At 53.4% G+C, this 27,990-nt stretch overlaps 11 protein-coding genes and 1 non-coding gene across 12 annotated transcripts; 7 read left to right on the forward strand and 5 right to left on the reverse strand.

Moving 5' to 3' along the window:
- Window positions 1-445: 445 nt before the first annotated feature.
- COL26b_008671 (uncharacterized protein) lies at window positions 446-2,189 on the reverse strand (the record flags this gene model as incomplete). The annotated part of the gene is made up of 2 exons (XM_053181421.1): window positions 446-1,843; window positions 1,947-2,189. 2 exons carry the CDS (start codon window positions 2,187-2,189, stop codon window positions 446-448), a joined length of 1,641 nt encoding a protein of 546 aa, XP_053034561.1.
- A 1,185-nt stretch (window positions 2,190-3,374) lies between these two features.
- COL26b_008672 (uncharacterized protein) lies at window positions 3,375-5,200 on the forward strand (the record flags this gene model as incomplete). Its single annotated transcript, XM_053181422.1, has 2 exons — window positions 3,375-3,436; window positions 3,751-5,200. 2 exons carry the CDS (start codon window positions 3,375-3,377, stop codon window positions 5,198-5,200), a joined length of 1,512 nt encoding a protein of 503 aa, XP_053034562.1.
- Window positions 5,201-5,654: 454 nt separating this feature from the next.
- On the reverse strand, window positions 5,655-5,741 carry COL26b_008673. The gene has a single exon. It is a non-coding gene; the product is annotated as a tRNA-Gln (tRNA).
- Window positions 5,742-6,688: 947 nt separating this feature from the next.
- COL26b_008674 (uncharacterized protein) lies at window positions 6,689-7,305 on the forward strand (the record flags this gene model as incomplete). Its single annotated transcript, XM_053181423.1, has 2 exons — window positions 6,689-6,805; window positions 6,874-7,305. 2 exons carry the CDS (start codon window positions 6,689-6,691, stop codon window positions 7,303-7,305), a joined length of 549 nt encoding a protein of 182 aa, XP_053034563.1.
- Window positions 7,306-8,214: 909 nt separating this feature from the next.
- On the forward strand, window positions 8,215-10,483 carry COL26b_008675 (uncharacterized protein; the record flags this gene model as incomplete). The annotated part of the gene is made up of 9 exons (XM_053181424.1): window positions 8,215-8,248; window positions 8,352-8,701; window positions 8,758-8,840; window positions 8,893-8,965; window positions 9,016-9,229; window positions 9,284-9,693; window positions 9,759-10,049; window positions 10,103-10,241; window positions 10,413-10,483. 9 exons carry the CDS (start codon window positions 8,215-8,217, stop codon window positions 10,481-10,483), a joined length of 1,665 nt encoding a protein of 554 aa, XP_053034564.1.
- A 176-nt stretch (window positions 10,484-10,659) lies between these two features.
- Window positions 10,660-11,583, reverse strand: COL26b_008676 (uncharacterized protein; the record flags this gene model as incomplete). Its single annotated transcript, XM_053181425.1, has 1 exon — window positions 10,660-11,583. The coding sequence occupies one exon, from the start codon at window positions 11,581-11,583 to the stop codon at window positions 10,660-10,662; it is 924 nt and encodes a 307-aa protein (XP_053034565.1).
- Window positions 11,584-12,790: 1,207 nt separating this feature from the next.
- On the forward strand, window positions 12,791-13,323 carry COL26b_008677 (uncharacterized protein; the record flags this gene model as incomplete). The annotated part of the gene is made up of 3 exons (XM_053181426.1): window positions 12,791-13,003; window positions 13,059-13,083; window positions 13,316-13,323. 3 exons carry the CDS (start codon window positions 12,791-12,793, stop codon window positions 13,321-13,323), a joined length of 246 nt encoding a protein of 81 aa, XP_053034566.1.
- Window positions 13,324-14,082: 759 nt separating this feature from the next.
- On the reverse strand, window positions 14,083-16,043 carry COL26b_008678 (uncharacterized protein; the record flags this gene model as incomplete). Its single annotated transcript, XM_053181427.1, has 6 exons — window positions 14,083-15,092; window positions 15,155-15,251; window positions 15,430-15,474; window positions 15,535-15,603; window positions 15,667-15,736; window positions 15,787-16,043. 6 exons carry the CDS (start codon window positions 16,041-16,043, stop codon window positions 14,083-14,085), a joined length of 1,548 nt encoding a protein of 515 aa, XP_053034567.1.
- A 1,099-nt stretch (window positions 16,044-17,142) lies between these two features.
- COL26b_008679 (uncharacterized protein) lies at window positions 17,143-18,258 on the forward strand (the record flags this gene model as incomplete). The annotated part of the gene is made up of 3 exons (XM_053181428.1): window positions 17,143-17,583; window positions 17,655-17,970; window positions 18,029-18,258. The coding sequence occupies 3 exons, from the start codon at window positions 17,143-17,145 to the stop codon at window positions 18,256-18,258; spliced, it is 987 nt and encodes a 328-aa protein (XP_053034568.1).
- Window positions 18,259-20,771: 2,513 nt separating this feature from the next.
- COL26b_008680 (uncharacterized protein) lies at window positions 20,772-21,614 on the reverse strand (the record flags this gene model as incomplete). The annotated part of the gene is made up of 3 exons (XM_053181429.1): window positions 20,772-20,850; window positions 20,909-21,214; window positions 21,244-21,614. The coding sequence occupies 3 exons, from the start codon at window positions 21,612-21,614 to the stop codon at window positions 20,772-20,774; spliced, it is 756 nt and encodes a 251-aa protein (XP_053034569.1).
- A 2,963-nt stretch (window positions 21,615-24,577) lies between these two features.
- On the forward strand, window positions 24,578-25,104 carry COL26b_008681 (uncharacterized protein; the record flags this gene model as incomplete). Its single annotated transcript, XM_053181430.1, has 2 exons — window positions 24,578-24,647; window positions 24,812-25,104. 2 exons carry the CDS (start codon window positions 24,578-24,580, stop codon window positions 25,102-25,104), a joined length of 363 nt encoding a protein of 120 aa, XP_053034570.1.
- A 493-nt stretch (window positions 25,105-25,597) lies between these two features.
- On the forward strand, window positions 25,598-26,904 carry COL26b_008682 (uncharacterized protein; the record flags this gene model as incomplete). Its single annotated transcript, XM_053181431.1, has 6 exons — window positions 25,598-25,702; window positions 25,763-25,812; window positions 25,869-26,000; window positions 26,051-26,117; window positions 26,174-26,214; window positions 26,265-26,904. 6 exons carry the CDS (start codon window positions 25,598-25,600, stop codon window positions 26,902-26,904), a joined length of 1,035 nt encoding a protein of 344 aa, XP_053034571.1.
- Window positions 26,905-27,990: the final 1,086 nt, after the last annotated feature.

A 27,990-nucleotide genomic window follows, 5' to 3' on the forward strand; every position in this document is an offset into this window, starting at 1 on the left:
GTTACAGCCGACCGGACCATACTCCGAAAACGAAATAATGTTATCCAAGTACAATTAGAGAAGACTAAAGGTTTCCACTGGTTTAGAATAGTACAGTCCATGTATCAGTCGATAGAATAGTTACGATTCTTTTGCATAACTACCAGTCTCACTACCTCGCATCCACCAGTCATCATCAATCATTATGAGTCTAACCGATTCAAACAAAAGCCACTGAGATATCCCGTACTCATCAACCACCCAAAGGTACCATCGGTGACAACCTAACTGTGAAGCAGAACAAAACTCCTAGCAGTGCATATGAATGGAGTGACATATATTGAGAGAGGGATTTGGGGATAATAGTAATAAGGGAAGGTGACCAATACATCAAGCCGTGTCTGCGCTTGAAGCCTCCATGCAAAAGACGGACCGTTTTCTACAAACGCCGGTAGTTGACATTGCTCTACTTGGACGAGGTCGCGATGTACTTCTCGAGATGCTCCCAGCACTCGGGGTGGCCCAGCGCGCTGACCCACACGTTACCGGACAAGTCCTTGCCGAGGATGGTGAACACGTTCCTGCTGAGCACGCTGCGGGTGCGCGCGAGGGAGTGGTGGTACGACAGCTTCCCCGGAGGTGGCTTCTTCGCGGCGAGCTCGGATGAGACCTCAGTGGCGGTCGCTTCCGCAGCGGCCTTTTCCGAGTCTTGCGGTGCGGTGGCGGTGATCTCGCCGTCCGCGGAGGTGGCAGAGTGTCTGTTGGCAGCAGCAGCGGCGGCAGGGTCAACGCGGGGAACGACGGCGGGCGCAAAGTCGATGCACTCGAAGAACTTGCACCGGCTCCAGTTGGTGAAGATGATGAGCATAGAGTCCGGCTTGCCGTAAACGGGCTGGTCGCCGCAACGGCCTGCCTCGCGAAGGCGACGCATGAATGCCATGATCTGGGACGGAGTGGTTTGGGTCTGGATGTCGTAGCGGAAGCATTTTGCGACGTAGCCGAGCGGAGCCTTGACAACTTCCGCCGACGACAGGATGGTCCAGGTGCCGAGTGCGAAGTTTTGGACGTAGTGCTTTCCTGGGGCGAAGACAGACTTGAGGCGACCGGTGATGTCGACGGCGTTGAGGACGGTAACAGAGCGCTTGCCGCCGCGGGCGGTGCAGACCATACGGGTCCACCACGCGGTGAGCACGTCACCCTCGGAGACGAAGGGGGCTTCTTCTTCTGCGCCGAGAGCGCCCTTTTCGTCCATCGCGTGCAGGTCGGCCATGGCGCGGGCACGAAGGTCTGAGACGAATTTTGGGGGGAGACAGAGGACCTTTGACTCGATTTCTGGACGGCGCCACATATCCCAGAGGAAGCGGATGTTGAAGCGCAGGTGGCGGAGACCTTTCAGCTGGCGGGGGTCGAGGAGGAAGGGCTCCTTGTCTGGGTCAGATTGGACGCCGACGTCCTCAAGAATGTCTTCTCGGGCACCGCAGAGGGCAGGGACCTCGGCTTCGCGGCCGGCCATGACGAGGGACCAGTTTGTGACAAGAGATTGCATGCCGGCGGCGCCGAAGAGAACGTGTGAAAAGAGAAGGCCGACGACGGTTGCGTCTGTGAAGGAGATGACGTGCAGGTGGATCTGGGGTTCATCGGAAGTGAGGAGATCTTCGAGGGTCATGGGCGCGCCGGGGCGGGCACCGAGAGTGTAGAAGTTTACCACACCGGGCTGTATTGAGGGGACTGAGGTTGACTTGGGGAGGTGCTTTGCGTTAGGGTGGTCTGCGATGGGAAAGTCGTGAACATCGTGGGAGAAGCGGATGGCAGGTCGTTCCGGGGTGAAGCATTCAGGTACGTGAAGTTCGAGCTTGTCGTCGGGCTAGAAGAGGTATGTTAGCTTTTGTGTGTGTTTTGGGTTAAGTTGAGGCGAGGCTATCGTGTAAGTGGGTGTGCGGGGGAGCAAGGGGTAGAGGGGAGCTTACGCTGAGCCTCATGCGACCGCCCAACTTCTTCCAGTCTCCGATTTCAAGTAACCGCGACAACGAGCTCTGGAGCTTGTCGGCGTCGAGGACATCGTCGAAACGAAGGGTCCAGTTCAGGAGCATGCCACGGAATGGCTTGGTGTCGTCAAAGAAATGGACGGGGTAGACATCGTCGGTGGGGACCTTTGGCGGTTGAACCACCTTTGGCTTGCTGCGCTTGAAGATGGTGCGTAGGACCTCCATGTTTGCCTTTTTCTTGTGGAAGTCGTCGAGAAAAGAGAGAAATGAAACGAAGGATCCGCGGTAGATCTCGCTGGATTGGCTACCCAGGTGCTCTAGCTCTGAAAAGCGAGAAGTTTTCCGGCCGCAGGCCGTTGACCGCGAAAGGAGGATTAGAGAGAGCAAAGAGGCGGGAATCAATCCAGCCGTCAGGTATCGTTGTAAAGCAAACCACACAAACAGGAAAAGAAAGAGAGAGAGGGCAAATGTCAAATTTGGCTGGCTCCTTTCCCTAAAAGCCCGTCCATTGTGTCGTCTCCGGACCGTCGTTCGGATGGCCAGCTTATATTCCTCCCAGCTCATTCATGCTCGAGATGGCATCCGGTGATGGCATGGGAGAAATCCGGCCCAGGTCCATGGCAGCTAGGCAGAGCGGTCGACATTGACAGTATGCAGGGCCAGCAGCAACTACTGCTGTCACGGAGGTTTCCTGTAGGTTTGAAGCACGAAGCACGGTCTGATACTTCATACCGCATGCCTCCCGTTCGAAAATGGTTCATTGCGCCTGCTGGCTGCAGCACCGAGAAACAACCTTTGTCGAGCAAAGCATGTGCGTTTGGGTACCAAGACCAACCATAAACCACCAAGAACAGCCGAGCGAGGAGGGCGTGCCCCCTTGAAGTATAAGTTGTATTGGCCTGCAGCTAGCCGCGCCAACTGATGCGAGCTGTGATGTATTCCCCATCCGTTCTCGAGCTGGCAGTGTCTCTCTTTTGCTTCTAGCCTTGGTCCTTTTTGACGGCGAAGCTGGCTGTGGTCTTGCAGCGAGCCAGCGATTGAAGGGGGCCCAGCATCATCCCCTGTCTGTGGTCGTGTTACGAGATTGGTTGACAAACAAGCCCAATGACCGGGATGGAATGGCGAGCTGTTATCGGCGACGCTGCGGGAGGGGACCGACACCTATCTAGACAGGAAATTGGCGGGGAAGAAGACTGAAGCCACCAACACGGAGCCGGCCGAGAGGGGGAGGGGGAGCTAATCGCATGTATCCCGCATTGTGCCCCGCATGAAGAGATAATGGGCCCTTTTGAACTCTCACCTCCCCGATTAAAGCAAAGCGGTCTCGCAGAAACATTCTCTTCTTTCGTTGGACAGGACTCCACGGACGAAAAAAACCTTCGAGACTGACAGGACAGCTGAGAAGACAGGATGACAGCCCAGGCGTTCAACCTCTGGGCGGGAGGCCAGGAGAAGCCGGGCCATGCAGAGCAGTTCGTGACGTCCCCTTCTTCTCTTCTGCGTGTTGACCCCGCGCGCGCATAATATCTGCATGGCCATCTGTGCTCGTGCTTCATGCTCGTGGCTCAAGCTCAATGGCTCGCGGCTGACACGGTGCCAACAGGATTCCGGTCGAAGACCCTGCGACGGGCGAAATTTTTGCAAGGTAAGGCTTGCATCTGTTGGGTCACTGGAGTGTACTCAGTCCCCTCTGCCCCAATCCTTCTCCGTGCTGTCATGCCCGTCACAACTGTCAAGCTTACTGAGCATTTCTTGTCCTTGTTTCTAACCATCCGACGACTTGCAGCTGTCACGCCGCATCCGCTGAAGATGTCGACGAAGCCATCCGCATCGCGCACAATACGTTCAAGGCCGGGACCTGGTCCAAGGCCCCCCGCCACGTCCGGGCCGAGGTCCTCGATAAGACGGCGGAGCTCCTCACGGCGGAACTCCCTTCGCTGATCCCCCTCGAGGTGCAACAGACCGGACGCGCGATACGCGAGATGCGCGCGCAGGTGCCCACGCTCGTCAAGTGGTTCAAGTATTATGCTGCGCTGCTGCGCACCGAAGAGCGTGCGGTGCTCCCGACCGTAGGAAAGCTGCACAATTGGATTGATCGCGTGCCCCTTGGCGTCGTTGTGCAGATCACCCCCTTCAACCACCCGCTGCTCATCGCTGTCAAGAAAATCGCGCCGGCACTTGCCGCGGGCAACAGTGTCATTGTGAAGCCCAGCGAATTGACGCCCCTCACCACGCTGCTGCTCGGCAAAATCCTGAAGCAGGCGGGCGTGCCTGACGGTGCGTTCAGCGTGCTGCCCGGCTACGGCGCGACGACGGGTAAAGCGCTCGTTGAGCACCCCCTCGTCCGCAAGGTGGACGTCACAGGCGGGACGGTGGCAGGCAGAGCCATCGGGTCAATCGTGGGCGGCAATCTGGCGCGGTACACGGCAGAGTTGGGAGGAAAGGCGCCGCTGGTCGTGTTTGATCAAGCCGACATTGACGTCGCAGTAAACGGCATCGCCTTTGGATCTTTCATCGCCAGCGGACAGACGTGCGTCGCGAGCACGAGGATTCTGGCAGAGGAGAAGACCCTGCAGACGTTGCTCTCGAAGCTGAAAACGAAGACGGAATCCATCACGCGACGCATGGGGTCCCCGAGCAACCCAGAATCCATGATGGGACCGCTCATCTCGGCGAAGCAGCTGAAGAACGTGGAGGCGCTTGTGGACGATGCGCTTGCGACGGAGGGCGAGGCGCTGGTTGGGGGTCGTCGCATGTCTGGCACGAGCGGACTCGACGGGACTGATTTCTCAAAGGGGTACTTTTACGAGCCGACGGTGCTGGTGTCCAAGTCCGGAGGCGACATCCTCAAGACGCGCATCTGGCGGGAGGAGGCGTTTGGGCCGGTGATTGTGGTGGCGGCATTCAAGACGGAGGAGGAGGCCATCGCACTGGCAAACGACAGCGAATTCGGACTGGGAGCGGGCATCTGGACGCGGGACGTGGCGCAGGCGTTTCGAGTGTCGGAGCAGATTGAGGCAGGCATCGTGTGGGTGAACACGCACCATCGAAACGATCCTAGCAGTCCGTGGGGTGGCGCGAAGAGCGCGAGCGGCGTTGGCAGCGAGAACGGCATCGATGCGTACCAGGCGTACACGACGACTAAGAGCACCATCATCAGCTTTGCGAGCTCCGAAGAGGCGTTGGCGACGGATGACTGGTTCCGAGAGGGTGCTGGCGATGTGCGGTATGGATAGAAAGCATGGCCATTGTGTTGAAGTGAGAAAATAGCAAGATATCCGACCAATACGAGGGGACCGTCTGCGAGGCAGCAGAGAAAAAAAGTGACAGAACGACGACAGGTTGGACGAGATGATTGATGTGTGTGGTTTGATGTTCGGGGATGAAGAATGGGCAGCAGCGCTGTTTCGACCAGGGGGAAAGACCTCCTCAGTGCGTGCTTGCTGCATGTACCCAACCAGCCAACTAAGAAGGAGCGCTGTGGCTGACATGCTTCTGCCGTACAGCGTGCATCGTGGGCGGTCCTTCCTGCTGTATCTCGGGCCGCAGATGCCAAAAGAACAACGTCAAAACGGCCCAGGACTTCGGACTTGGGTGCAGATTCGAAACTTCAAAAAGCAGGAGGCATCCGCCTGATAATTACAACTAAAAATTAGCGAGTTCTCCTGGCTAGTCAAAAAGACAAAAGAAAGGTCCATCCAGGATTCGAACCTGGGCTTACGGAAAATCTGGATTTGAATCAGAATCCGACGTCCTAACCAACTAGACTAATAGACCGATGCCTATTGGTTGTTGAAAATTTGTGCGGGGAAGTGTCTTAAGATCGCAGCCCACCTTGCCCAGCCCTCGAGAGGCACTTCATCGAAGGCAGGCAACTTTTGATCAATCACTTGCTGTGCCTGACGGATGCCAAAATGCCGCTGTTCAAATGACCGCATCGGATGACATCAGATGTGTCCTTCTCTGCTGCCGAAATTCAGCCAAATGACGACAATTTCGTGCTGATAATTCCCTTTGATGCCGCTACCCGTGCCGTTACCCACGGGCGGGAAATGGGAGGAAAACGGACATGCATATTCGTATCCATCGATTGGACCAAATCCCTGACTCTCGCAACATTGAACATTGGCAAGCTTTCCAGTGCATGCATCGCAAACAACCTCGTTTGAGAGTTCCTGATGTTCCGGAAGTTGTCCGATCACTCTCATCCATCCAGAACGAGACATGCGGGTACGAAAGGGGCAACATGCTCTCTGTCTCTCTCGCACACACACGCAAGCCACACGAACCAGCGTTCGCCTCAACAGACACACCTTCCACGGTCGGGGCCGCATGACATCATCCGAACGCCATCGGCAAGCAAAACCCAGGTGGGAACGAACGAACACCACGATAGGCGGCCAAACATCAGACCAACCGGAAGGAATGGAAAGTCTGGAGGAGCCTCCTGTTCCTGTTCCTGTCTCTGGCCACTGCGAACCATCAGCCTGTGCCCTTGTTTCCGTTGTCCACCACCTCGCTTCTCAACTATTGCCTTATTGAGAGAGCGTCACCTCGTTCAAACGCATTGGCAGACAACGTTAAAGCAACCTCCCCCATCTCGCCTGAACATCTCCGGTCCGAGAACACCGATGAGACCGCTTTGAATCGGCTATCCCGTTGACGAACATCCGCCAAGCCTTTCCATTTGGAGCGAATATTGAATGAATCAAGCCCACGCAAGAATGTCGCGCCCGAAAGAACACATCATCTTCCTGACGGGACCGACGGGGACCGGCAAGACGACGATAGCAAAGCACATCACCGACACCCTGGACATGACCTTCATTGAAGGCGACGATGTCCGTGCCCCCCTTCTTCCTGGACACATACTAGGTAACACACTGACACCCGCGGAAAACATTTACAGTACCACCCGAAAGAAAACGTGGAAAAGATGCACAGGGGCGAGCCGCTCACCGACTCGGACCGCTGGGGCTGGCTCGACACGCTGCGCGACGAGGCCCTCAAGGAGCTGGAGACCGACGGGCTGCGCGGCGTCGTGGTGACCTGCTCCGCGCTGAAGCGGGGTTACCGCGACGAGCTGCGCGGCGCGTCGCACCCGGAGAAGGACATCTTTGTCAACTTCGTGACGCTGCACGCGCCCGAGGATGTGCTGTTCGAGAGGGTCAAGAACAGGCATGGACACTTTGCCGGCGCGAACCTCGTGCATAGCCAGTTCCAGAGCCTGGACCCGCCCCAGGAGGACGAGGAGGATGTTGTCGGGGTTGATGTGCAACCGCCCATGGAGGTGGTGAAGGAGGATGCGTTGAAGAAGGTGAAGGAGTTGATTAGTAGGTGAGAGGTATGGCTTTCCTCGGCCCGTGGTGTAGATGGTTGAACACCTTGTTCTGTGACTTTCGGCGTTCGACGAGATGCGATTTGGATGTTGATGAGATGAGACGAGGTCTTTGGGTCACTCGGCCGAGCCCCGGATAGACGGCTATGTTTAATGCCCAACATACAGCCAAGCATAGTACTTCTCTAGATCTGATGGAGCATTTCAGCTGTTCGTTCCATTGAAGGGAAGAAGCAATAGTTTGTGGGGTTGTGGGTGGGATTGATAACAGCATCGTGAGAGGCTGAACCACTGCCTTGAAGAAGATCACCCACCAAGGGCGCGGACATCTCGCCGTCTTGACTCCCAAATCAATAAAAGCAAGCTCATTATCAATTATATGCCACAAGACTCATCCTTCACAGGGTCCGTCACCTCAGCTCAACCCGCTTCTGCATCCGCCTCTGCACGCCAATTCAACAACCCCAGCTCCAGCTTTCAGGTTGCATCGGGATCGTCAAACCCCAATTGTCAGCGTCGCACGACATCGGGAAACCCAACACATTTGGCAATAGTCCAGTAGCGACAGTTGCCAAAATGTTGGAGAAGCCAGGGAACTTTACGGAGGGGTAACATGCTTTTCCGGGGATGTTAAGTCTGCCCGCCATTAACCTCCAAGTCTGCTGGAACTTTGGAAATGCCGAATAATTGACCGCCGATCCGTGATACTAAAACCTTAGCCGCAGCGGACCATGTGAATTTGGTTCACCCAATACGAGAGACACATGTCGATAGTTCATTCTGCGGGGAGAAAAGCAATTCTCAGCCTTAGAATGAGGAGAAGCGCCGAGGATGGTATTTAAGGCAATCTTTGTTCATCTGATCCCACTACCTCCCGCTCAAACCCAAAGCACCTATCGTGAGGCTCTCATCATGACGCAGGAATTCGACTTTGTCATCGTCGGTGGTAAGTCTGTTCACCCCTCCTCGCCAACATGGGATGAGGGGGTTCTCCCAACATCCCCTCCCATACCATCCAGGTCTGCGGCTAACCTCTGCCGACCCAACAGGCGGCACAGCCGGCTGCCTCCTTGCCGCCCGCATCGCCGCGACGCCCTCCCGCCCCAGCGTCGCGCTGCTTGAGGGCGGCAGTGACATCAACAAGCCCGAGTACCGGCGCACCGCCGAGCGCTACTTCACGGTCGCGCAGCCGGGGCTGGACTACGGGTACGTCTCGACGCCACAGGAGCACGCGCGGGGCCGCGAGGTGCCGCAGGCGCGCGGGAAGGGGCTGGGCGGCTCGAGTGCGGTCAACTTTCAGGTGTGGTCGCTCGGCGCGCGGGCGGAGTTCGACGCGTGGGCGGAGGCGGCTGGGGACGAGGTTTGGGGGTTTGAGAGTGTTGTTGAGAGGGTGAAGCAGGTTTGTGGACACCTTGTCGACGCGGTGTTGTTGGGGGAGAGCTGACTTGGATTTAGTTGGAAAACCTGCACACGGATGGGCTGGGGAAAGAGTGGGATGGATATGTCAAGCCGAATCCGAAGTATCATGGCTACGAAGGGTCTGTCGCCAGCATCCCAATCGTGAAGGATTTTCTACTAACCTCGGTTCAGACCTGTGGATGTTTCCATTGGACATATCGAGCGGGAGACCAAGTCCTTCATTGACGCTGGGGTTGATCTCGGGGTAAGTCGCTCACTGAAAGTGATCGCTTATTGTTTCTGACAGGATTAAAGCATAAACGCAATTTGGATCCAAATGATGGAGATCCAATTGGGTTCTCGTTGAACTCATCAACCAGCTTGAACGGCGTGCGCACAACCAGCGCCTCGGCATTCCTAGAAAAGGGCATCCCGCCCAACTTGACAATCCTGACGGAGAGCCGCATCGTCAAGATCCTATTCGAAAACGATCGGGCCCTTGGAGTTGTGAAGGAAGATGGGTCGCAGAGTAAGCAGCCTTGACAACTTATGAAAATGTCAGACTGACGACATTGTGAATTAGTACGGGCCAAGAAGGAAGTCATCCTCTCAGCCGGCGCATTGGACACTCCCCGGCTGCTACTCCTTTCGGGTATCGGCCCCAAGGCAGACCTGGAAGAACTCGGAATCAGCGTTGTTAAAGACCTGGACGGGGTTGGCAAGTCGTTCACGGATCACCCCATGATTGTCACCTGCTTCCAGATGAAGCCTGGGTTCACGCACAGAATGGGCCTGGCTGATCCGGCCAAGTACCAAGAAGCCATCAAGCAGCTCACCGAGACCGGAAACGGGCCCCTATTGGGACACTTCTCGTCCGTTCCGCACGCGTTCCTGAAGAACGATAGGGCCTACGCGACCGCGGAATTTGAAGCCCTCCCCAGAGATGCTAAAGATCTGTTGTTGAAGACAGGTGTTCCGAGCTACGAGATGGTGGTAAGTCTGCACCACAACAAAACCAAAGATTAACAAGACGGACTGACACAACTACCCCCTCCCAGATCGGCCCGCTGATCCCTCCAAACCATGCCTTCGAGAGCGCAGACGATGGCTTCTTCACAGTCTTCGTGGCGAACATGAACTCCCAATCTCGCGGCCAGATCAAGCTCAAATCCGCCGACCCGAAGGACCCGCCTTTGGTCGACCCAAAGTACCTGAGCCACCCATACGACGTCGTCAACCTGCGAGAGGCGCTCCGGGAAGGGCTGAAGCTGATGCAAACACCGACGATGAAGGAGTACTTTGTGAGCCCCATATTTGCGCCCAAATCCGACAGCGACGAAGATATTGTAGTAAGTTGTACTTTGAAGAGACTCTGCTCGGTAAGGTAGCTGATAGACTCCAGGAATTCATCGAGCAAAACGTCGCCGGCTTGTGGCATCCTTCATGCAGTGTGAGGATGGGCAAGACTGAGCAGGATGGCAGCTGCGTTGGTGCAGATCTGAAGGTTCATGGGCTGAGCGGATTGAGGGTTGCTGACTTAAGTGTTACATCCGTGCTTCCAAGGTACGTGTGACTATCGGCTGTTAATATCTATCGTGAAAAGTGGCTGACTGAATCACTCATAGTGGCCGTAAGTTGAGCCTTGGGTTCGGAGTTCGCTGTTATGAGTCGACGTGTGCACTGCTTCCTAATCTGCTAACGCTTTCTTACAGATCCTCAAGTCGTCGCTTATGTTATTGGACAAATTGCTGCTGAGAAGACCGCTAGAGAATATGGACTTTGAGTATTGTGTGAATCGCAGTAGACATACATTCAACAAAGATGGAAAAGGAAAAGGGCGTAGGACTCATTTCTAAGAGAGCCCCGTGCCTTTTCTACAAACAGAATCTTCTAGATCGAAGACAACATTCCAATACAGATAAGAGCCCAATCGCGTGAAAACGCAGAGTAATGAGGAAACTAGTTGACCGGCAGGCATTCCAAGAGAAGTGCCCTGTCCCTTCGCAACGCCTCCTCAACAGAAGTCATGGAAATCCCAAACCTCTCTTCAACCTCCCTCGCACTTGCGACAGTCCAGCTGAGATCCTTGATATTCGCCATGAGGTGGAACCTTTGGCCAAAGACGCTGATGCCCATCGCCTCGACCTCCTCAGCCGTCCGCTTTGCCACGCCCACCTCTCGTCCACTGACCCTGACCAAGATGTCCCGCACCTCCTCCATGGTGAGCACCTCGTTTCCAAGATCAATCTCCTGGCCACCAAACTTGACTGGATCCCACAAAGCCGCCGCCGCAAACCTTCCAACGTCGTTGGCATCTGTATACGGCACCCTCGCCCCATCATCAAGCAAATGGTCCAGGACCCCGTGAGTCGGCAGCCGAGGGAAGTTCCCATACGCCCCCGGCACGAAGAAATCGTGGTGGATGACCGCCGGCCGGAGGATAGTGTACGCTTCAAACCCGCCGCCGCGCACAATCTCCTCGACAGCGGCCTTGGACGAGAAGTAGTCATGCAGCTGGATCTTCTCGGTCGCTTCGTCGTCCCACATGGCCCTTTTCGCGGTACCGTGCGTCGTGGCGACGACGATGCTCTCGACGCCAGTTTTGCGGCACGCGTCGACGACGGTCTTGGCCTGGAGAGCTTCTAGGCCAGGGAACGGGACGGTGTTCAGGAAGACGCCCTTGCAGCCCTGGGCGGCGCGGTAAATGTCGTCAAAGTTCTTGCTCTCTCCTTGGAAGACGGTGATGTTTGGGTTCTGGAGGGCGGATGGGACCTTTTGGAGGTCACGGACGACGGCGTGGATCTTGGCGCCTGCGGTGAGGAGGTGGGTTATGACCCAGCGGCTTTGCTGGCCGGTTGCTTGGGTGATGAGGTAAGTGGACATGTTGGATATATGCGAGGATGATGGTAGTGATAAGTTTGTTGAATTGAATACGATGATTGTGAAGGCTGTGTGCTACTTCTTTGATCAATGATCCATCTTTCGTCGGACAGACGCCACTTTATATCAAAATCTCCCCGAAAGGCTTTTCTGAAAAGAAGGCCATCTTCGGATTGATAATCACTGAATTGTCGTCTTACACCTATGATCCGTCGTATCCTAGCCTCCATGTCTGACAACAGAAGCTTGCGGAGCATGTTGAAGCCCGAATAGCGCGGGCATATTAGACTACCCAAAGTCAGAGACAATCATGCAGCTCTTAGCGTCGATAAAAGTTGCTTCGTGTGGGGCACGGGAATCCTTCGTCGCACTTTGGCTCCAACGGCCAATCACTGTGAGGTTTAGCCACCATTGCGCGTGTGGCTTTGATCCGGACGCCAGAGTAAGACATCTCGAAATGGCTTAGAGGAGCTTACAAATGGCTAGACTTGTGGCTGCATTGCGAAGTCAATAAAAGCGTCAGCAACCCCATCGAAAGCAACTTTCTCCGAGTCCTTCGACTTACGGTGGTCCGATCCCCAGTCATTGCTGCCAGAAGTCGGCTTTCAGAACTCGCCGTGTCCGGACCCATTACGCCCGGTCCATCCGTCGATTAAATGAAGGTCCGGAAAGGCTGCTGGACTTGTGCAGGTCAGTGGTAATGCCAAATACATACTTCGAATGCAGGTGAGGGAGGACGACTAATTGTTGCGTGTAGACCGCAAGATCCAATGTGACGGAGCCCGGCCAAAGTGTCAAAAGTGCGCGCGGTCGAGGAAAGAATGTCAGGGATATGAGATGCGACTTTCCTGGCCTAGAGATCACGACAAAAAGCGTGCAATAACGGTGAAAAATGCCCACAATGTTATCAATTTTGCAAGCAGCCGTAAGCCTGGTAAAGCTGTATTCCTCAATACCTTCTGGAAGGATCTGGAAGAATACGGCTACAGGTTTGGAGAATCACCACGGTCCCATACCCTGGAATCTTCCCCAAAGCTGAATATACAGCCTCAACGGCATATCAATCACATGGACCTTGTCTATCACTGTAAGCCTTCTTACTGAAATTTCAATGTGCGTGTTCTAACATTCCCAAGTCCATAACTTTGCCCATGTCTCGCTGGTCACATTTGGCCAACGCCCTTCCGAGATACGGGACGTTCTCCTCAGCATGGCTTTAGTGCACGATGAAGTCTCCGGCATCGCGCTCTTCCACGCGCTGCTCGCCTTCTCCTCCCTTCACCGCCATGGTCTCAATGAGCAGACTATCCAGCTTAAAGGTCGCGCTCTCCAGTCGCTGTCGGCCTCGGTCAACTACGAAATCCTGACCCCCGGGAAAGCCGCGCAACATGTGGCCGCATCTATGCTTCTAGGGGCTTTTGAAGTGAGTGTCCGTTAAAATTGACTGGCAGAACGGAGTGCTTAACGTTAAACTCTAGACGTTGCAGCCACTAGAGGGCACGAGTGAGTGGCTTTTGCATGTATGGGGGGCTACAGACATGATTCAAGCAACTCCGCTCAAGGACCAACCATCAAACAACGACACAGGCCGCCTCCTTCTATGGGTGCACTATCACGAAACACTCTCACGCTTCGCTATGCACCATTGGCGACATCAATCGTTGGCTCCAGAGGGGCCATCAAGAAATGCCCGTAGGTCCCAAGCTGCTCGGAAGTTTTCTTTGACGAGACATAGGCCTGTAAGGAATCTCTCCACCACCAGCGTCAATTGCTTCCACTGACGTGCTCTTTCCTAGACCCACCCTGCTGTCAATCCTACATTCGCAATATTGAATCTGCTTTCTGAAGTGTGGGATACAGTTCTCGATTCAAGAGATCCCAGGACCAGCAATACGAATTACCAAGACCATCTGCAAGATCTGAAGGGCAGGGTAGGAAATGTCTCCATCGAATCAGCCTCTGCCGAGCCCACGTCCGATTCCATGTTCGCCGTCCACCTCTATCAAATAGCAACACAGATATATCTTGCACGACTCTCGCAAAGCGCTTGGGAGCCAGCGGAAGACCTCGACGCCTTGGTCGATGCCGCATTCGCGGGCCCGATCCAGTCATGCTCCTGTGAGCACTTCTTTCCCTTGCTCATCCTAGCTTGCGAAGCACACAGGGACGACCAAAGGTTAGCCATTATCAATCTTATCGAAAGGACACAGAGGGATACGCGTATACGTAGTATCGAGGGGGTTAGGAACACAGTGAGATCCATCTGGGCGCAACAAGACCTGCACAAAGATGGCGAGATCCTGATGGACTATCTCGGTATCATGACCACTGCGATCAGCTCCAGCAGCGCCGTGCCATCTTTCGCTTGAACTTCGGAGTCTTGATTCACCTCTTGCTATTCGGTATGAATTATCATTTGAGATATGAAAACACCAGAGACAAAACATTACAATATTGGGGACAATACAATTTTCACCACAACTAGCACCGCCAGCAGACTTTTCAGATCAGATATCTAAATCCCTTGCCGACCGCAATCACTTGCCCGGCAGCCTCAGCTTCTTGCTCCTTCAACTCCAGCTTCCTGTTCTCTCTCTTCAACACGAAGTGCAGTACAATGGCGGCGATGATAGCCATGAAAGCCATGGCAGCGTTTACACTGAAAGCCAGCACGAACCGCGGGGCGGCATTGTTCGGATACAAGTACGAGCCGTAAATACCCGCCAACGTGGAGAACGCATTGTTGAACGCAACAGCAGCCGCACGCTTGGCAGCGGGCCGATACATCGTGTTCGCGGTCCAGACCATCGACATGTTGAAGCCCGTGTAGATGCCGGGCAGCATGATCATGGCACCAAAGTATCGCGGACCGATCCCTGTCGCAGCGCTGGAGATGATGAACCCGAGAAGCGAGCAGGCCAACGGTGCAACGGTGTGCCAGAACCGCTCATTCGTGCGGTCCGCGTTCCATGACACCGCTGCACAGGCGATGCATGCGAGCAAGTACGGCGGTGACGTAAGAAGCAGCGTCGTGATGCGGTCCTTGCCGAGGCTTCCCACGACCGTGGGGAAGAAGCTGTTGATCGAGATGGAGCTAGCCGCGCCGTACACCAGTACGACGAGGATCCAGTTGATGGGGTCGACCATAATCATCTTGAACCCGGCAAAGATGGGCTGCTCGGACGACGAGGTCCAGTCCTCCTCGCCAGCGGCGTCGACCTCCATGCGCCACATGGCCATCTGACGTTCTTGCTCCGTGAGCCATTTCGTGTTCGCCGGGAAGTCGGGGAGGATGAAGAAAGCCCCGCAGGCGATGAGGACCGTAAGACAGCCCTCGATGATGAAGAGCCATCGCCACGCGAGTAGCCCGCCGAGACCGTCCATGCCGTTTGTTATTCCTGCGGCGATGAGGCCTGAGAAGGCTCCGGAAAGCATTGAACCGCTGTAGAAGAGACCGGTTCGAACGCCAAGTTCCTTGCGGACGTACCATGCACTCAGGGTCGCAAGACATCCTGTTCGAGCGTTTTATTAGTGATGCAATTCTTCAATGTGCGAACTATTGGATGCTGCAAACCTGGGTAGAATGCTGCTTCCACGAAACCAAGCAGAAAGCGAGTTGCCAAGAGACCGCCGAAGCTATGCGCTGCGCCGCTGCAGGCACACAGTACTCCCTGGTAAATCCTGTCAGCCAAAACACTGTTCCGTGATGTGTGGTTACACAGTCCGAGATCCGGCTGTGGCATACCCAGTCACGTTACACTCATGCAATGCAGCCGTGCGATGATGGGCAGCGGGAAGTGGTAGATCGCTTAATTGACTGGGAATAGAATCAGGGAACGTCATGCTTACCCAGACTGCCATGCATCCTGTCAAGTAGATAGCAGGACGACCGATCTGTTTCAAATCTTCGTCAGTTTTTTAACCAATCGTCCTGCGCTGGGCTTTCAGTCTTACCTTGTTCAAAAACATGTTGGATGGTACTTGCATCAAGATGTATCCGACAAAGAGGATCGATACGCAGGTCTGGGTCCCAAATCGTCAGCTATTTGTCGCATCGAAACGGCGCATATCTCGAGGTTTGCTTACTTGGAACTCGCTGCCCGTTAACCCCAGATCCTTTTCTAAACCGCCTAGTCTCGCTGATCCAATGGCGTTCCTAGCTCATCGCTTAGTCTGCAATCTAGGTTTTAAAACGATGAGACCAACCTGTCCAGATAGTTCATGATGTAAATCAAGATCATCGTTGGCAACATTCGCATATCGACTTTTCGAATCAACTTTCTCTCAAGGTCCTTCAATTCATCCTCCGACAAGTCCCTTAGAAGCTCCGGCAACGGTCTCGCTGGCCATTCCGTGGTCTGCCCTTCAAAACTGGCTCTGCTCTCGTCGGTCGTATCGTACTTCTTTTTCTGGGAGTCAACCTTGACTGGATCTTCGTTATCGGTTTTCATATCGGTCGCCATGTTGAAGTTTGCGTTGGACGGCAATAACGTCGTCGTGCCAAAACGTTCCCGGTCAAGGAACCTCAAGTCTGGTGCCAAGACGCTGTTAAATAATTGGCCTCAACAAGCACGAAGGTGTAGACGGCAATAAGCACATACTGGCCGATTTTGATCAGCAGTTCAATTCCTCGAAACCCCCAATCCCTCAATGTTGCCCAGCCCAGAGGTATCTCCCTGTGCGAGATACCTCAGCAATGGGCAGGTCCAAGCCGGAAAGCTCCCTCCAATCGGCGATAACGCTATCTCTCACGAGATAGGTGCCGACAAGGAAGAGGCCAGCGGATGAAATGCCCCAAATGCAAGGTTCTCCGCCCGAACGTCAACACGCTCTCAGTGTTCGTAGGTATCGGCTGTTAATGCACGGATTGCCGGCGGGTCTGGTGGGTTCACGGGATTGCGGGGTGGTGGTGGTAATGGAAATTGAAGCCCGTAAGGATGCGGTCACTTATCAGTCGGCCGCTAGAGCACGAGGAACCGAACTGGAGGGCGGGTCTGACGATGGCTCCTTTTATCTTTTTGTGCAGCTAGGCTCGCTTTCGACATCGGCGGTCTGATGCCGATTGAAATTTCTTGGAGCCTGGGCATTTACGGAGTTGGTGCCCGCCTCCGTGATGACCGCTCGTGGCATCCTTGTTGGTTGATGGGCATTGTGCAGTATCTCTTGGACCAGGGGTCTTCCGCGGCAAGGTGACGCATTTGTCTAGTCTGCCGCTAATCGACGTCGGACTTGGAGGGTACAAACATGCGTAGTATTGTTGGCCGTCTCACTTTGAATTGCTCTTCATTGTGGATCGATTGACGTCCGCAAACGCGGGGAAAGTTGGGTACTACACAATGCACTTTGCGGTGTGCTTGAGCCGATGCGCTCGCCGAAGATTGCGTCGGCTTCATGGTCGGTCGAGTTTGCTTTGCGAGCCGAATGCAATTCGGTGTGTTGTAGCCATTTATAGTTGACCGCGTGGAAGTGCCGCCAGAATAGAGTTGAATCAACCAAACCCCAAGAACCGACTTTACACCAGCAGCTTTGCAGCGACAAACATCACAATCCAATTCAATGACAATGTCCAAACCATCCGTTCTCATAGTGGGAGGCGGCGTCTTCGGGACCTCCACGGCATACCACATGTCCCTACGTGGATACAGCTCAGTCACAGTCCTCGATCGCTTCGATGCGCCCTCCAAAGATTCAGCAGCGACCGACTTGAACAAGGTCGTCCGCGCCGACTACCCCAACCCGCTGTATGCCAAGCTCGGCGACGAGACCATGCGGGAATGGACCAATCCCAGCTCCATCTTCGCAGGCATGTACCGCGAGACGGGGTGGATCATGAGCGGGCACAGCATGACCCGGGGATGGCTCCACAGCGCCGTTGATACCGCGAAGAAGGCCGGCCGTGAAGGTGTCAAGTTCATGTCGACGGAAGAGATGAAGCAGACGTGGCCCGTCCTGACGGGCGACTTCCCGGACTGGACGAATCTTTGGAGTCCTGTGGCTGGTTGGGTGAGTTGCTTATCAATGATGATTGATATCACTGAATGTTGTGTTGTGAACTGACGTGGGACTTGCTCTAGGTGCCATCCGGTCAGGCGCTCTTGAGAATGGCCAACGCCGCGAAAGCGCAGGGTGTCAAGTACATTAGCGGAGAAGCCGGATACGTCAAGAAGCTGCTGTATGACAGCGAAGGAACCTGCAAAGGCGCTATCGCTGCAGATGGAAGTATTTACACGGCTGACATTGTCGTACTCGCGACTGGTGCCAACACGGCGACGCTAGTAGATGCGAAGAAGGAGGTTGTGGCACAAACGTCTGTCATCTGTGTGATGAAGCTGGAGCCACACGAGGTTGAGAAGTACAAGGACATCCCCATCATCGACGACTTTGAACAAGGTCAGTTAACATTCCCTCCATCGGAGGCGACTTGAGATCCAATCCTGACATACGCTAGGCATCATCTTCCCACCGGATGAAAACGGGTTGATCAAGCTCTGCAGTGTTCGCTTACTCACAAACTATCGTAACCGATATGTCGCGGGAGCTTCAGTGACGCATTCTCTTGGTGACTACCCAGATGACGGGTGTCCCAAGGAGATTGAAGACGAGATGCGGACCTTCGTTCGTGAGATGATTCCAGAGCTAGCGGATCGGCCATTCGTTTCCACCAAACTTTGCTGGTAAGTCGAAAGATCGTTTTGATGCATGCAAGGAGATGACAGGTTCAATGGCTGACACTGAGAACAGGGATGGAATTGCGTCGGACTTGAACTTCAGAGTTTGCCCGTACCCCAACACAAAAAACCTCTTCGTCGCAACAGTCGGCTCTAACCACGGTTTCAAGTTCTTGCCAATCATTGGCAAGTATGTTATTGATATGTTGGAGGGCAAACTGAGTGAGGATTACAAGGAGTTATGGTCTTGGAAGAATGGCCGAGTTCCTGAGGGTACACAAGATCCCCACCCTTGGCCTCTTCGAGATCTTTCTGACTTGTCGGGTTGGCGAAGCCGTAATGCTGCAGGAGGTGGTAAGCTGCCATGGACTTGGAGTCGACTTTGAAAGCATACGTAGATACCAGATGAGAAACATTATAGTAATGCAAGTACATGACCTCGGGGGGTTGAGAATGAGTACTTTGAAAGCCAATTAGCTCATTTCAGTTTAATAGTCCAGTCGCTCCACGAAATTTCTCTCCGCAATCCCCGACCCACCATAGATCCCGAAGAGATGACAAAATAGCACAATAGCTCTGCAAGATTTGTAGTGCCATCGAATCCCTCATCTGTATGAGGATAATAAAGTCGTCAGAGATACTTGTGGGCCAGCCTCCAACGAGCCGAAACTCAGGGGCCTGTCTAACTAAGGACGGTCGTAATTGAATGATAGCGTCCTTCAGCACTGGATTCTTGGCTGCAGTTTGAAGACCGGCCAGTGCTGACAATTCGGATTCAAACCCTGGCGTCTCGGAATCTCGCGGCTCGTACAAAAGCTTTGCCAACTCTTGGCTATGGGGCGCTTTCCCTACGAACGCCCACAGAGCCCGCTTTCCTCGTAACGCAGCGAATATTTCAAGAATGTTGGTGAGCTTGAAATTCTCTCGAGTAGTTTGCAACTGGGCGAAAGTTAAGATGCATATTATGGCAGAAAATATGACCAAAGGTTCATGCTCGGCAGTGGTGCCTTCAAGATGTTGCAACTGGTGGCGAAACAGTTGGAGTCCAAGTTGCTGATGATGGAGAGCTCGTACGTAGACTTGGCTCCGTGGCAATTCCTCGACGCTACATGTGGAGCTTGCAAGATGTGTTCCGGCCAGGGCAAGAATGCCATGCATCAACAGAGGTTGATCATAGGCTAGATTCGGTATCGAGTGTTGCCAAATATGCTGTGCGTCCGGGATCAAGGACAAAGATCTCGCTGTCGATGTGGAGAACTGGTGCATCAACTTCATGTCTAGCGCGTCGAACGTGAGTTGGACCATCGAAGGAATGTTTTTTCCCGTGGCACAATTTTCGGGACTGCTAATTGGCGAGGACACGTCTGCAATATTCGCCGCTTTGGAGTATGGGTCTGCCCATGCATATGAGCAGCTCTTTCCGAATCGCTGGCAATTCCTGCATTTTGGGTACGTCTCATCGCACTGACGAGCTTCATGTTAGCCCAGAGTCAAACAGTGAATCCAATGTCCTTGCCTTGACGCGACGAGCCTTGCACTGAGCACAACCTAAACGCGACTTTGCGTGTGGACGGCGACTCGGCATAACTGCAGGACTTCGAATCGTCGACAAATAGAGGGTTTGCAATTTGAAATGAGGAAAGGTGTACGAAAAGGTACGACGACGCCTAGATTTATGTGCGGTGCTTGATGTTGGCGGCGCGGCGTAAGCAGCTAAGCCACTGGTGTGTAGCACTGACGGGCTGATATCTTACCTAGCGGTTTGGTGACTTGCAGCATTCGCAACCTCTTCTGCGCCGAGATCTTAAGACCGGGCATCCAGTCACCCAAGATTTTGAATGTTGCTGACTTGTCTCTACTATCATAGAATACTGCAATCTCCCATCCGGCTGGTCCGGAAGATTGCTTGGGTAGCGTTCGTGATTTTACGGTCGGGAGTCTTGGCTTTCGGGCTATGGTTCGTCAATCTCTCCACGCACGGGCGGAAATTCGCTTGGTTGACTTACTCGGACAGATTGAAAGCCCGATTGCTGGGTGAATAAGTGTAAGTAGTGTCTGCCCTCAATCTATTTGGCTTCTATAGTCTCTAAACCAATCATAACTAACAGCATTGTAAGCCGAAACTCTCATCCAATATCCCATATTTCGTCGGAGCAATCCATAGTGTAATCTATCAAAAACCAACATGAAGCACCTGCCGGACGCATTGACCAAAGCCTCGGCGCAGCCAACCACAACTCCCATTACCGGTATTGGAGCCCGTGTTAACAGAGAATGCTGATGCAGTGGTACGTATACACGGGGTTGATAATCAGACTGCGGGTATACCTCCCATGGGATATTCGGAGTCAACCGGCTGAGTGCTTTTGGCCTGGGTCTTCGAGGCCTCTCCTCCACGAGAGCTGATAGCAGGGAAGAAGATTCCGGGATGCGCAATTGACATTAGAAGACATGCAATCGCAATCATCCTAAAGGTCAAGGTTAACATCGAAACCGCCCCAAATGCATTGAGTTGTACTACACTTACATGCCATCGAGGACAATGAACTCCTCTTCTTTGCGCATAAGTGGGTTGCCCCAACCGCCAGCCATTTCCGGGAGACTACATACCAGACAGTTAGTAACAGTCCTGTCGCTGTATATTCTCAAACGCGTCTTACCGGTAGATGCATCTGATAAAAATGGCGATAAACGCTGCCGCGGAAGCAGACAGATAGAAGCGGAACATCCAAGTAGGCTGCGCTGGCTGGTTCCACGCATTTGAATCACTTGACCCACGGCTCCTGTTCCTAAACGTCCGCCAGGCGAATTCCACAGCAAGTAAGCCGCAGATACCCATCGTGACAACCTGAACCGCGATTCCAGCAATCATGATGTTGTTTCCCGTCTCGGCCGCGCTTCCTCCGTCGCTAGAGGACGCAGCCGCACCGTCGGCCGCCTGCATGAGAAAGCTGATTGCGTCGCAGCTGATGAGCTGATGAAAATCCAAGTATACCATTTCGGGGCAAGACGGGAATTCTCCGGGCCGATGTAGAGGACGAGGTGCTTAAGCGTGAGGTAGATTCCCGCGGCTAGGAACGACGGGGCGAGGATGAGGCAGATGACTTGCAAGCGGAAGCCGACGCCGCTCCAGGGGTTCTTGCTCATCATCAGTCGGCCGATGTAACCCAGTGCTTCGAGCAGACAACCAATGACCATGACGGTCATAAACGCACGAAGCCGATACTTGACGCCGAGGAAAAGCTGTGATACAGTGCAGAGAATGAAGATGGCTAACAGAAAGGCGTTGCCGCCGACGTTTGGGTAGTAGCCATAAACCGTAGCCTCAACTGGGCAATTAAGGGTAACTTCGGTGCATTTACTCATTCTGAAGAATAGGCTTTGCCGTGGAAAATTAAATATTGATGAAATGTAGCATGATAGGGTTTCAGATTCTAAAGGATTGTGGAAGACATGATTTTATATTTGTTGAACATCTTGAAAAATTGTCTACTCCTCCTGCTTTGAACAGCACATCAAGATCCGTGTAAGGCCTCTCGATTGAGCCGTATGCCGTACTTCGTTTATCGTAGACTAAGAAATTCCGCAATCACGAGAGTTGAGGCTTGTGGACAAATAGAGCCATGAAGGATTTCCTACGATTCAAACGGGATCTGCGCGGTAAGCCGTCTCGTTCCTCGTACACTACACTCGTTCTGCACTAGCTCCCACCTTGGCAGTGTCCCGGGCGCTCCCACTGCCTCTTATGCCTCGTTGAAGCCCCCAAAGATTTGGAAAACAATACACCATGGCCTTGGAAATGACAAGGCTTCTTCTTCTTTGCCTGTAATGTAAGAGCGGAAGAGAATTCGGGGGCCGAGATGGTGCATTAATGAGCCGATCGATGAGTGCCGGAAATGCTGCCGCAGTTCAGCAGCGGCAATGCTTCCGGGCAGAGCAAACATGCAGCCACAACACCCTGGAATCCGACTCATCACTTTCTCATAACCGTCAGGGGGCCGAATGCACACCAAATGCCACTGACGTGCCCTTGACTTGACCATTTGGGGGAATGCGAGGTAGCCACCCGTTCCACAAACAATCATCTCCAACACCGAGTCCCAAGTCAAAGACTACCAAGATACCCCAACTTCCCAGAAACCCCAATCCCTGCATCATCAACGATTTGCAGAGCGACAGACCGCGGTGCGACACCATTACGCTGAATATCCACCACTTAGCGTCTGGGGCCGATGCATGCCGCCCCGCCTGGCATCGCTAACAGCATGTACAACCCCTCTGCGAGCTCCTTAAATGGGAAGCTGGACGCCCCGGCCGTTATCAAGACGGCCTCCGCACCCATCTCATGCGGTGTTATCGCAATTGATGTGCACGCGTCGATGCTGTTCCCTGCCACAATCCCAACAGCTTGGATATCGCCTCCGGTATCGCTCGTCTCAATTTCGTCTTGGCGTTTGCCGTTTTGAACCGCTTCATCGCACATATCGGGCCGTTAGCATACTCAACTGGGCAAGTCAATCGGTCCGGTAACGTCGTCATGGTGACAAGTCCAGCTCAGAAGGGCCGCAGTCCTGTGGCCTGCAAGGCGTGTCATGGACAGAAGCTCAAATGCAATGGAGGTATGTCTTCCACCGTCGCACAACGAGTAAGGTACATGGCGTTGATGAAGGATTTCAGGAACTCCATGTCAGCGCTGCCAAGTGCGCCGTCGAGAGTGTGTCTACCCCATCAAGGAAAAGTTCACAACTGTGTCGGAGAGCTATTTGCGAATGCTCGAAAAGGAGCTGGCTTCCGTTCGGAGAGGATCGAATCAATCGCCTTCGAACTCGTCACATGCACCAGAGCCTATTCAAAAAGATGTTCGGAGTCCCGACTTTGCTGCCCCCATGTCTCCTCCAAAGACCAGTAGAATCATCAAAGAAGAGATGCCGGAAGACTGCAGCACGGAAAAGTTCTTCCACACACTGCTTTCTCGGAAGGAGAAGTACACATACTCTCGTCTCAAGTTCGACTTTTTGCGTGAGTTGATCAATCAAAGACGAGAGAAAAAGACTAATGCCGAGTTCCGTAGATCCTGAGGTGCATCTCAGACTTCCCCCAAGACCATACGCATTTCACCTCCTCCAAGCTTTCGAGGAGGGCTTCAGCGAATACCATTGGTTTCTCCGCAAGGATTTCCGTGACAGACTGATGTTGACATATTCTGACCCCAGTTCCCAATCCAAAGACCGCAATTGGCTCTGCAGGGTATCTGTTGTTCTGGCTCTGGCAGAAAGCTTCAATCGCTCGCGTATGACTGCATCCACACATATGCAGCTCACGGGCGAACAGCCTCCTAGTCCCTACGGCATCCTGCCTCCGGTATCTTCTTCACCAACGTCTAACTCGGAGTCTTCCGAAACGCCACAAGCACCACCACCGCCGCCAGGGTCAGACTATTTTGAGCAGGGTTTGATGTTGCTGAAAATGTCGTCTGAGGAGCCGGTCTCAGAAGATGTTGAAGCTCTCAATCTCATTGTAGGTCAAATCCTTCACTACTCCAAGTCACCAAGAGCCAGAGCTGACCGGTTTCAAGGCTTTCTATTGCTATTCACTGAATCGGAGGAAAACGGCGTACTCGTACGCTAGTCAAAGCTGTGCCCTTGCCAAGCTCCTGCAGCTTCACAAGCCAGTGACCGCTCAAACGCCAATTGACGCAGAGCAAAATGTTCGAGTCATGAATGAGCACAGAAAGAGACTTTGGTGGACGTCATATTGTATGGACCGAATGATCAGTACCGAGTTGGGAGTGTCGCCCGCTCTTGCATCTGTCCCCGAGGGAATGCAACTACCGTGCTCAGCTGGGCTCACTCCTGAAGAATTGGAACAGTTCTCGGATCCAAGTCTTCTGACTGCGTCAACTCAGCTGTGCGAGATAAAGCGTCATGTTGTAATCACTGCCGCGCAACATTCAGACGTGGATGACGAGAGGCGACTGAACATTATCAAACCTTGCATCGACATGCTCCAGGATTGGAGAGCTAACTTACCGAGCAACATGACCTTCACCTTTGAGAATAGCCTTCCCACCAGACTAATGGAAGCGCAATACGGGCGGATCCTAGCCTCGATCTATATGAGATACCACCAGGCAGGTCCCGATCTTGGCTAGTGACCTATTAGACACTGTTACTAACCATTCATAGTGTTCCATCTTACTCTTGAGACCTCTCTATCTCCAACGACTTTCATCCATAGTCCAGACGCGTCGACTTAATAGTCAGCAAACAAGCTCTGGTCGCTCAGGCGTTCCATCAATCGGTGGAGGAGACGCAATGAAAGCTGTCAAGATGCAATGTCTTCAGGCAGCTCGCAACAATTGCAAGATTCTCCTAGGTCTTTGGAATTACGACAAGATCGGTAAGTGCTGACCACTTTCCGCGATTCACGTGAATACTCATAGGGTGCCTCTCCAAAAGCAAAATTCGGATACTGGGAATCCCTCCATCTTTTCTCTGGACTATCTATCCTAGCTCTCGCGCGCGTATCAATCAATTGCGACCGAGTATCAAGCCCTTCTTCAGAAGATCATGATGCGGCCCTCTACTCTCGGACGAGAGAGCTTCTTCGAGAGATGGCCCGCGTCGGTAACCCCGCTGCGAAAGACCACGACGCATTGCTATCCGATGTCGAGGCGATGGTTATGAGGGTTCAAGAAGAGCAGCGGTTGGCCGAGCAGACGAGCACGGAGATCGAAACGCCCAATGAGAATTTGAGCTTTTCCGACTTCATGTTCGCGGACATGGGCAGCGAGCAACAGATCTGGTGCGACACGGATTGGGAAAACATACTGAGCTCGTATACCCAAGGAATTTAATGACGGGTCGCAATTTAAAGAAGTCATGAGGGTTGCAAAGGGATGTTTCTTCACCTAAGAGCCCCCACGTGGTCAAAGGACAACGCGTGGCACACTCAATCCCCCCTGCCACGCCACGACTGCCAGACCCCAGCAGAGACGATTTGGCTGTCTGATTTACCCACTCACAGCGCTATCTCCGTGCTGAGCCCGGCCAATAAATGTCGGCTGTCCTCCGAGATGCCAAAAATAGCTTAGAACATGCAATTGACAAGGCGCTTTCATTCGTCGGGGAACACGGCTTAGGTGGTGCTCTTGGCGAGCCCATCCAAAATGCAAGTGGTGCGTCTAGAACCAACAGACAAACAATGAACCACTCTGAAAGGAGGGGCCCTCGGTGCTGCGGGGTATTTGGTTTGCTTTTCTGTCGATTTTCTGTCCTTGACCCAGATCCTCGGTTTCTGCCTCTGTTGTCTCATCGTTTCGCCTGGCTCAATTTCAAAATTCGTTTGAAATGTCTTCGTCTCCTACCCAAGCTCCCGCGACAGCTCCTGCGGCGACCAGCTCGCCACCTGCAGCAAATGCGGGTACAGGCCCCGACGAAGGGCCTATTGCGGCTGTGAGTGACTCTGTTTCGCGGCCTTTGGGAATCATTTGTGCCAACTCTAATACTCGACAGGATCCTGGTGTTGAAGAGACAGACAACGAGTCCCAGGCCGAAACGAACAGGTAATTAGGATAACTCGGCGTGTTTCCGCAGTACACCAAATGCTCATCAGTCGCAGCCTCCGCTCGTCTACTGCGTCTTTGAGTGAAAGCATCTCAGAATATCGCCGCCTCCACGGTCGCACGTACACTCAAAAGACAGAGTACTGGGGGCCAAACGATGAGAAGCAGAACGAAGGCCTTGAAATCAAGTAAGTCAATAACATTGAAGACTCATAGAAACTCGCTGATATTTTGACAGTCACTACTGGATGACGCTGTTTCTTAATGACAGGCTCTTCCTCGCGCCTATTGGCGATAGTCCACAGGTAAACTACTAATATTGATCCAATTGAGTTGAAACGAGGACTTAGATCATTCGCAGCACGTGCTTGACGTTGGCACTGGAACCGGAATCTGGGCAATGTGAGTTTGTATAACGTCTCTGAGTCAAACATGAAGCTCATCATACGTAGCGACTTTGCAGATGAGTTCCCGTCAGCGGAGGTCATTGGCGTCGACATCTCGCCCATTCAGCCCTCATGGGTCCCGCCCAACTGCAAATTCCAGATCGACGACATTGAACAGGAATGGACCTTCCCTGCTGACTTCTTCGACTTCGTCCATATCCGCAACCTTGAAGGCAGTGTGTCCGACTGGCCAAGACTCTACAGAGAAGCCCTTCATTCTATGAAGCCCGGCGGCTACATTGAAGTCAAAGAGTTCGACATCGAAGTGCGGTCGCAGGTCCAGGAAATGGACGAGAGTCACCCCTATAAGGCCTGGGCCAAGAATATCTGCGCCGCTTGCGACAAGCTTGGAAAGACTGGTAAGCAATGCGTTGATCCTGGCATTGCGCACAACCTGCGGGAAGCTGGCTTCGTCGACATTGTCGAGAAGAAGTGGCCGATTCCTATCGGGTCTTGGCCGAACGATCCGCTCCTCAAGGAAGTAGGTACCGGCTTCTTGGAGTATCTTGATCAGTCCCTTGAAGGGTTCGGCACCTTCCTCCTGAAGGAGATCATGGGCTGGGAACATGCGGAAGCCATCGTCTTCATTGCCGAGAAGCGTAAGGCGCTGAAGGATGCGAACTTACAGCCAACCATTGACCTGTGAGTCTTCTATAACATTTTCTGGCTCAAGTCACTAACACATGCTAGCCACCTGGTCTATGCTCGTAAGCCGTAGCAAGAGTCAACGACAGCTCCCGTAGTCTAAAGTCCGGCAAAGAGGCGATATCTGGGATGTTTACATATTCAAAAAATGACGAGGCGTCTCAAAAGATCCATTAAGCAACTCAAGAGGCGCAACACAGAGTAATATTTTCAAGGCCGATAATGGCAAGATTCCTCGGCTAATGTTGCTTTATTTCTTAATTATCTTGCGAGAATGTGTTTTTGAACGGCTTCATACCTGTAACTCTTCGAGCCTAAATCAAAGTCTGGCCATATGTTACCCCTATTTGCCTTATGGATCCTTCCCTTCGCCTGTGAAATGCTAAAAAGACTCGGTCCTTTCACTATCATTGCAAGCAGATCTGAGCCATGGTTCCACATTCCTATGCAGGTGTAACTGATGGAGTGCGTCGTCCTACATGTCCACACTCCACGTTCCCATCCCTGCAGGGCCACCTCCCAAATCTTGCTTCAACACTCCGTGAAGCCTGCCAACCGTAGGATACTGGATGTAAGCAGCATGTGACTGCTCCAAACCTATCACTCGAAACTCAAGCCTGCCTCCGACCACAGCTTTCCAAGCCTCTTTGACCTCCTTCGCGACGCTAAACGTCGAGAACTTGTCGCGGTGAACGGTGGCCCTCGCCAGTCCGTCGCCAGCTTCATACTGAAACAAAAAGCACCCTAATCTTCCACTAGATTTCCCCCGAGCATGATGCCACAATTCCACGATCCGTAACTGGGGCATGAGTTGTGCCTTCTGTCCCGCCGCGAGCAGAACCTCGTTCGCCAACGCAGAGTCTGCCGTTAGGCAGCTTGACGTCAGAGATAGAGTGTGAAGGCTGCGCTACGGAGCAAAATTAGACGGAAGCTTCGCGCTGAAGAAGTCGTACGCTTCTAAGGCGAAAGTAACGCAGAGTGATTCCAGACGGTGGCTTGCTTCCACCGCAGCTAGCACCAAGTCATGGTCGATGTTCTTGGGGGGATCTTCGTTCAGCCATACCCTATCGTATTCCCAAAGCGATAC

This window comes from Colletotrichum chrysophilum (assembly GCF_026319265.1).
Source record: "Colletotrichum chrysophilum strain AFK26 chromosome Unknown scaffold_78, whole genome shotgun sequence".
NCBI classification, from domain to species: domain Eukaryota; kingdom Fungi; phylum Ascomycota; class Sordariomycetes; order Glomerellales; family Glomerellaceae; genus Colletotrichum; species Colletotrichum chrysophilum.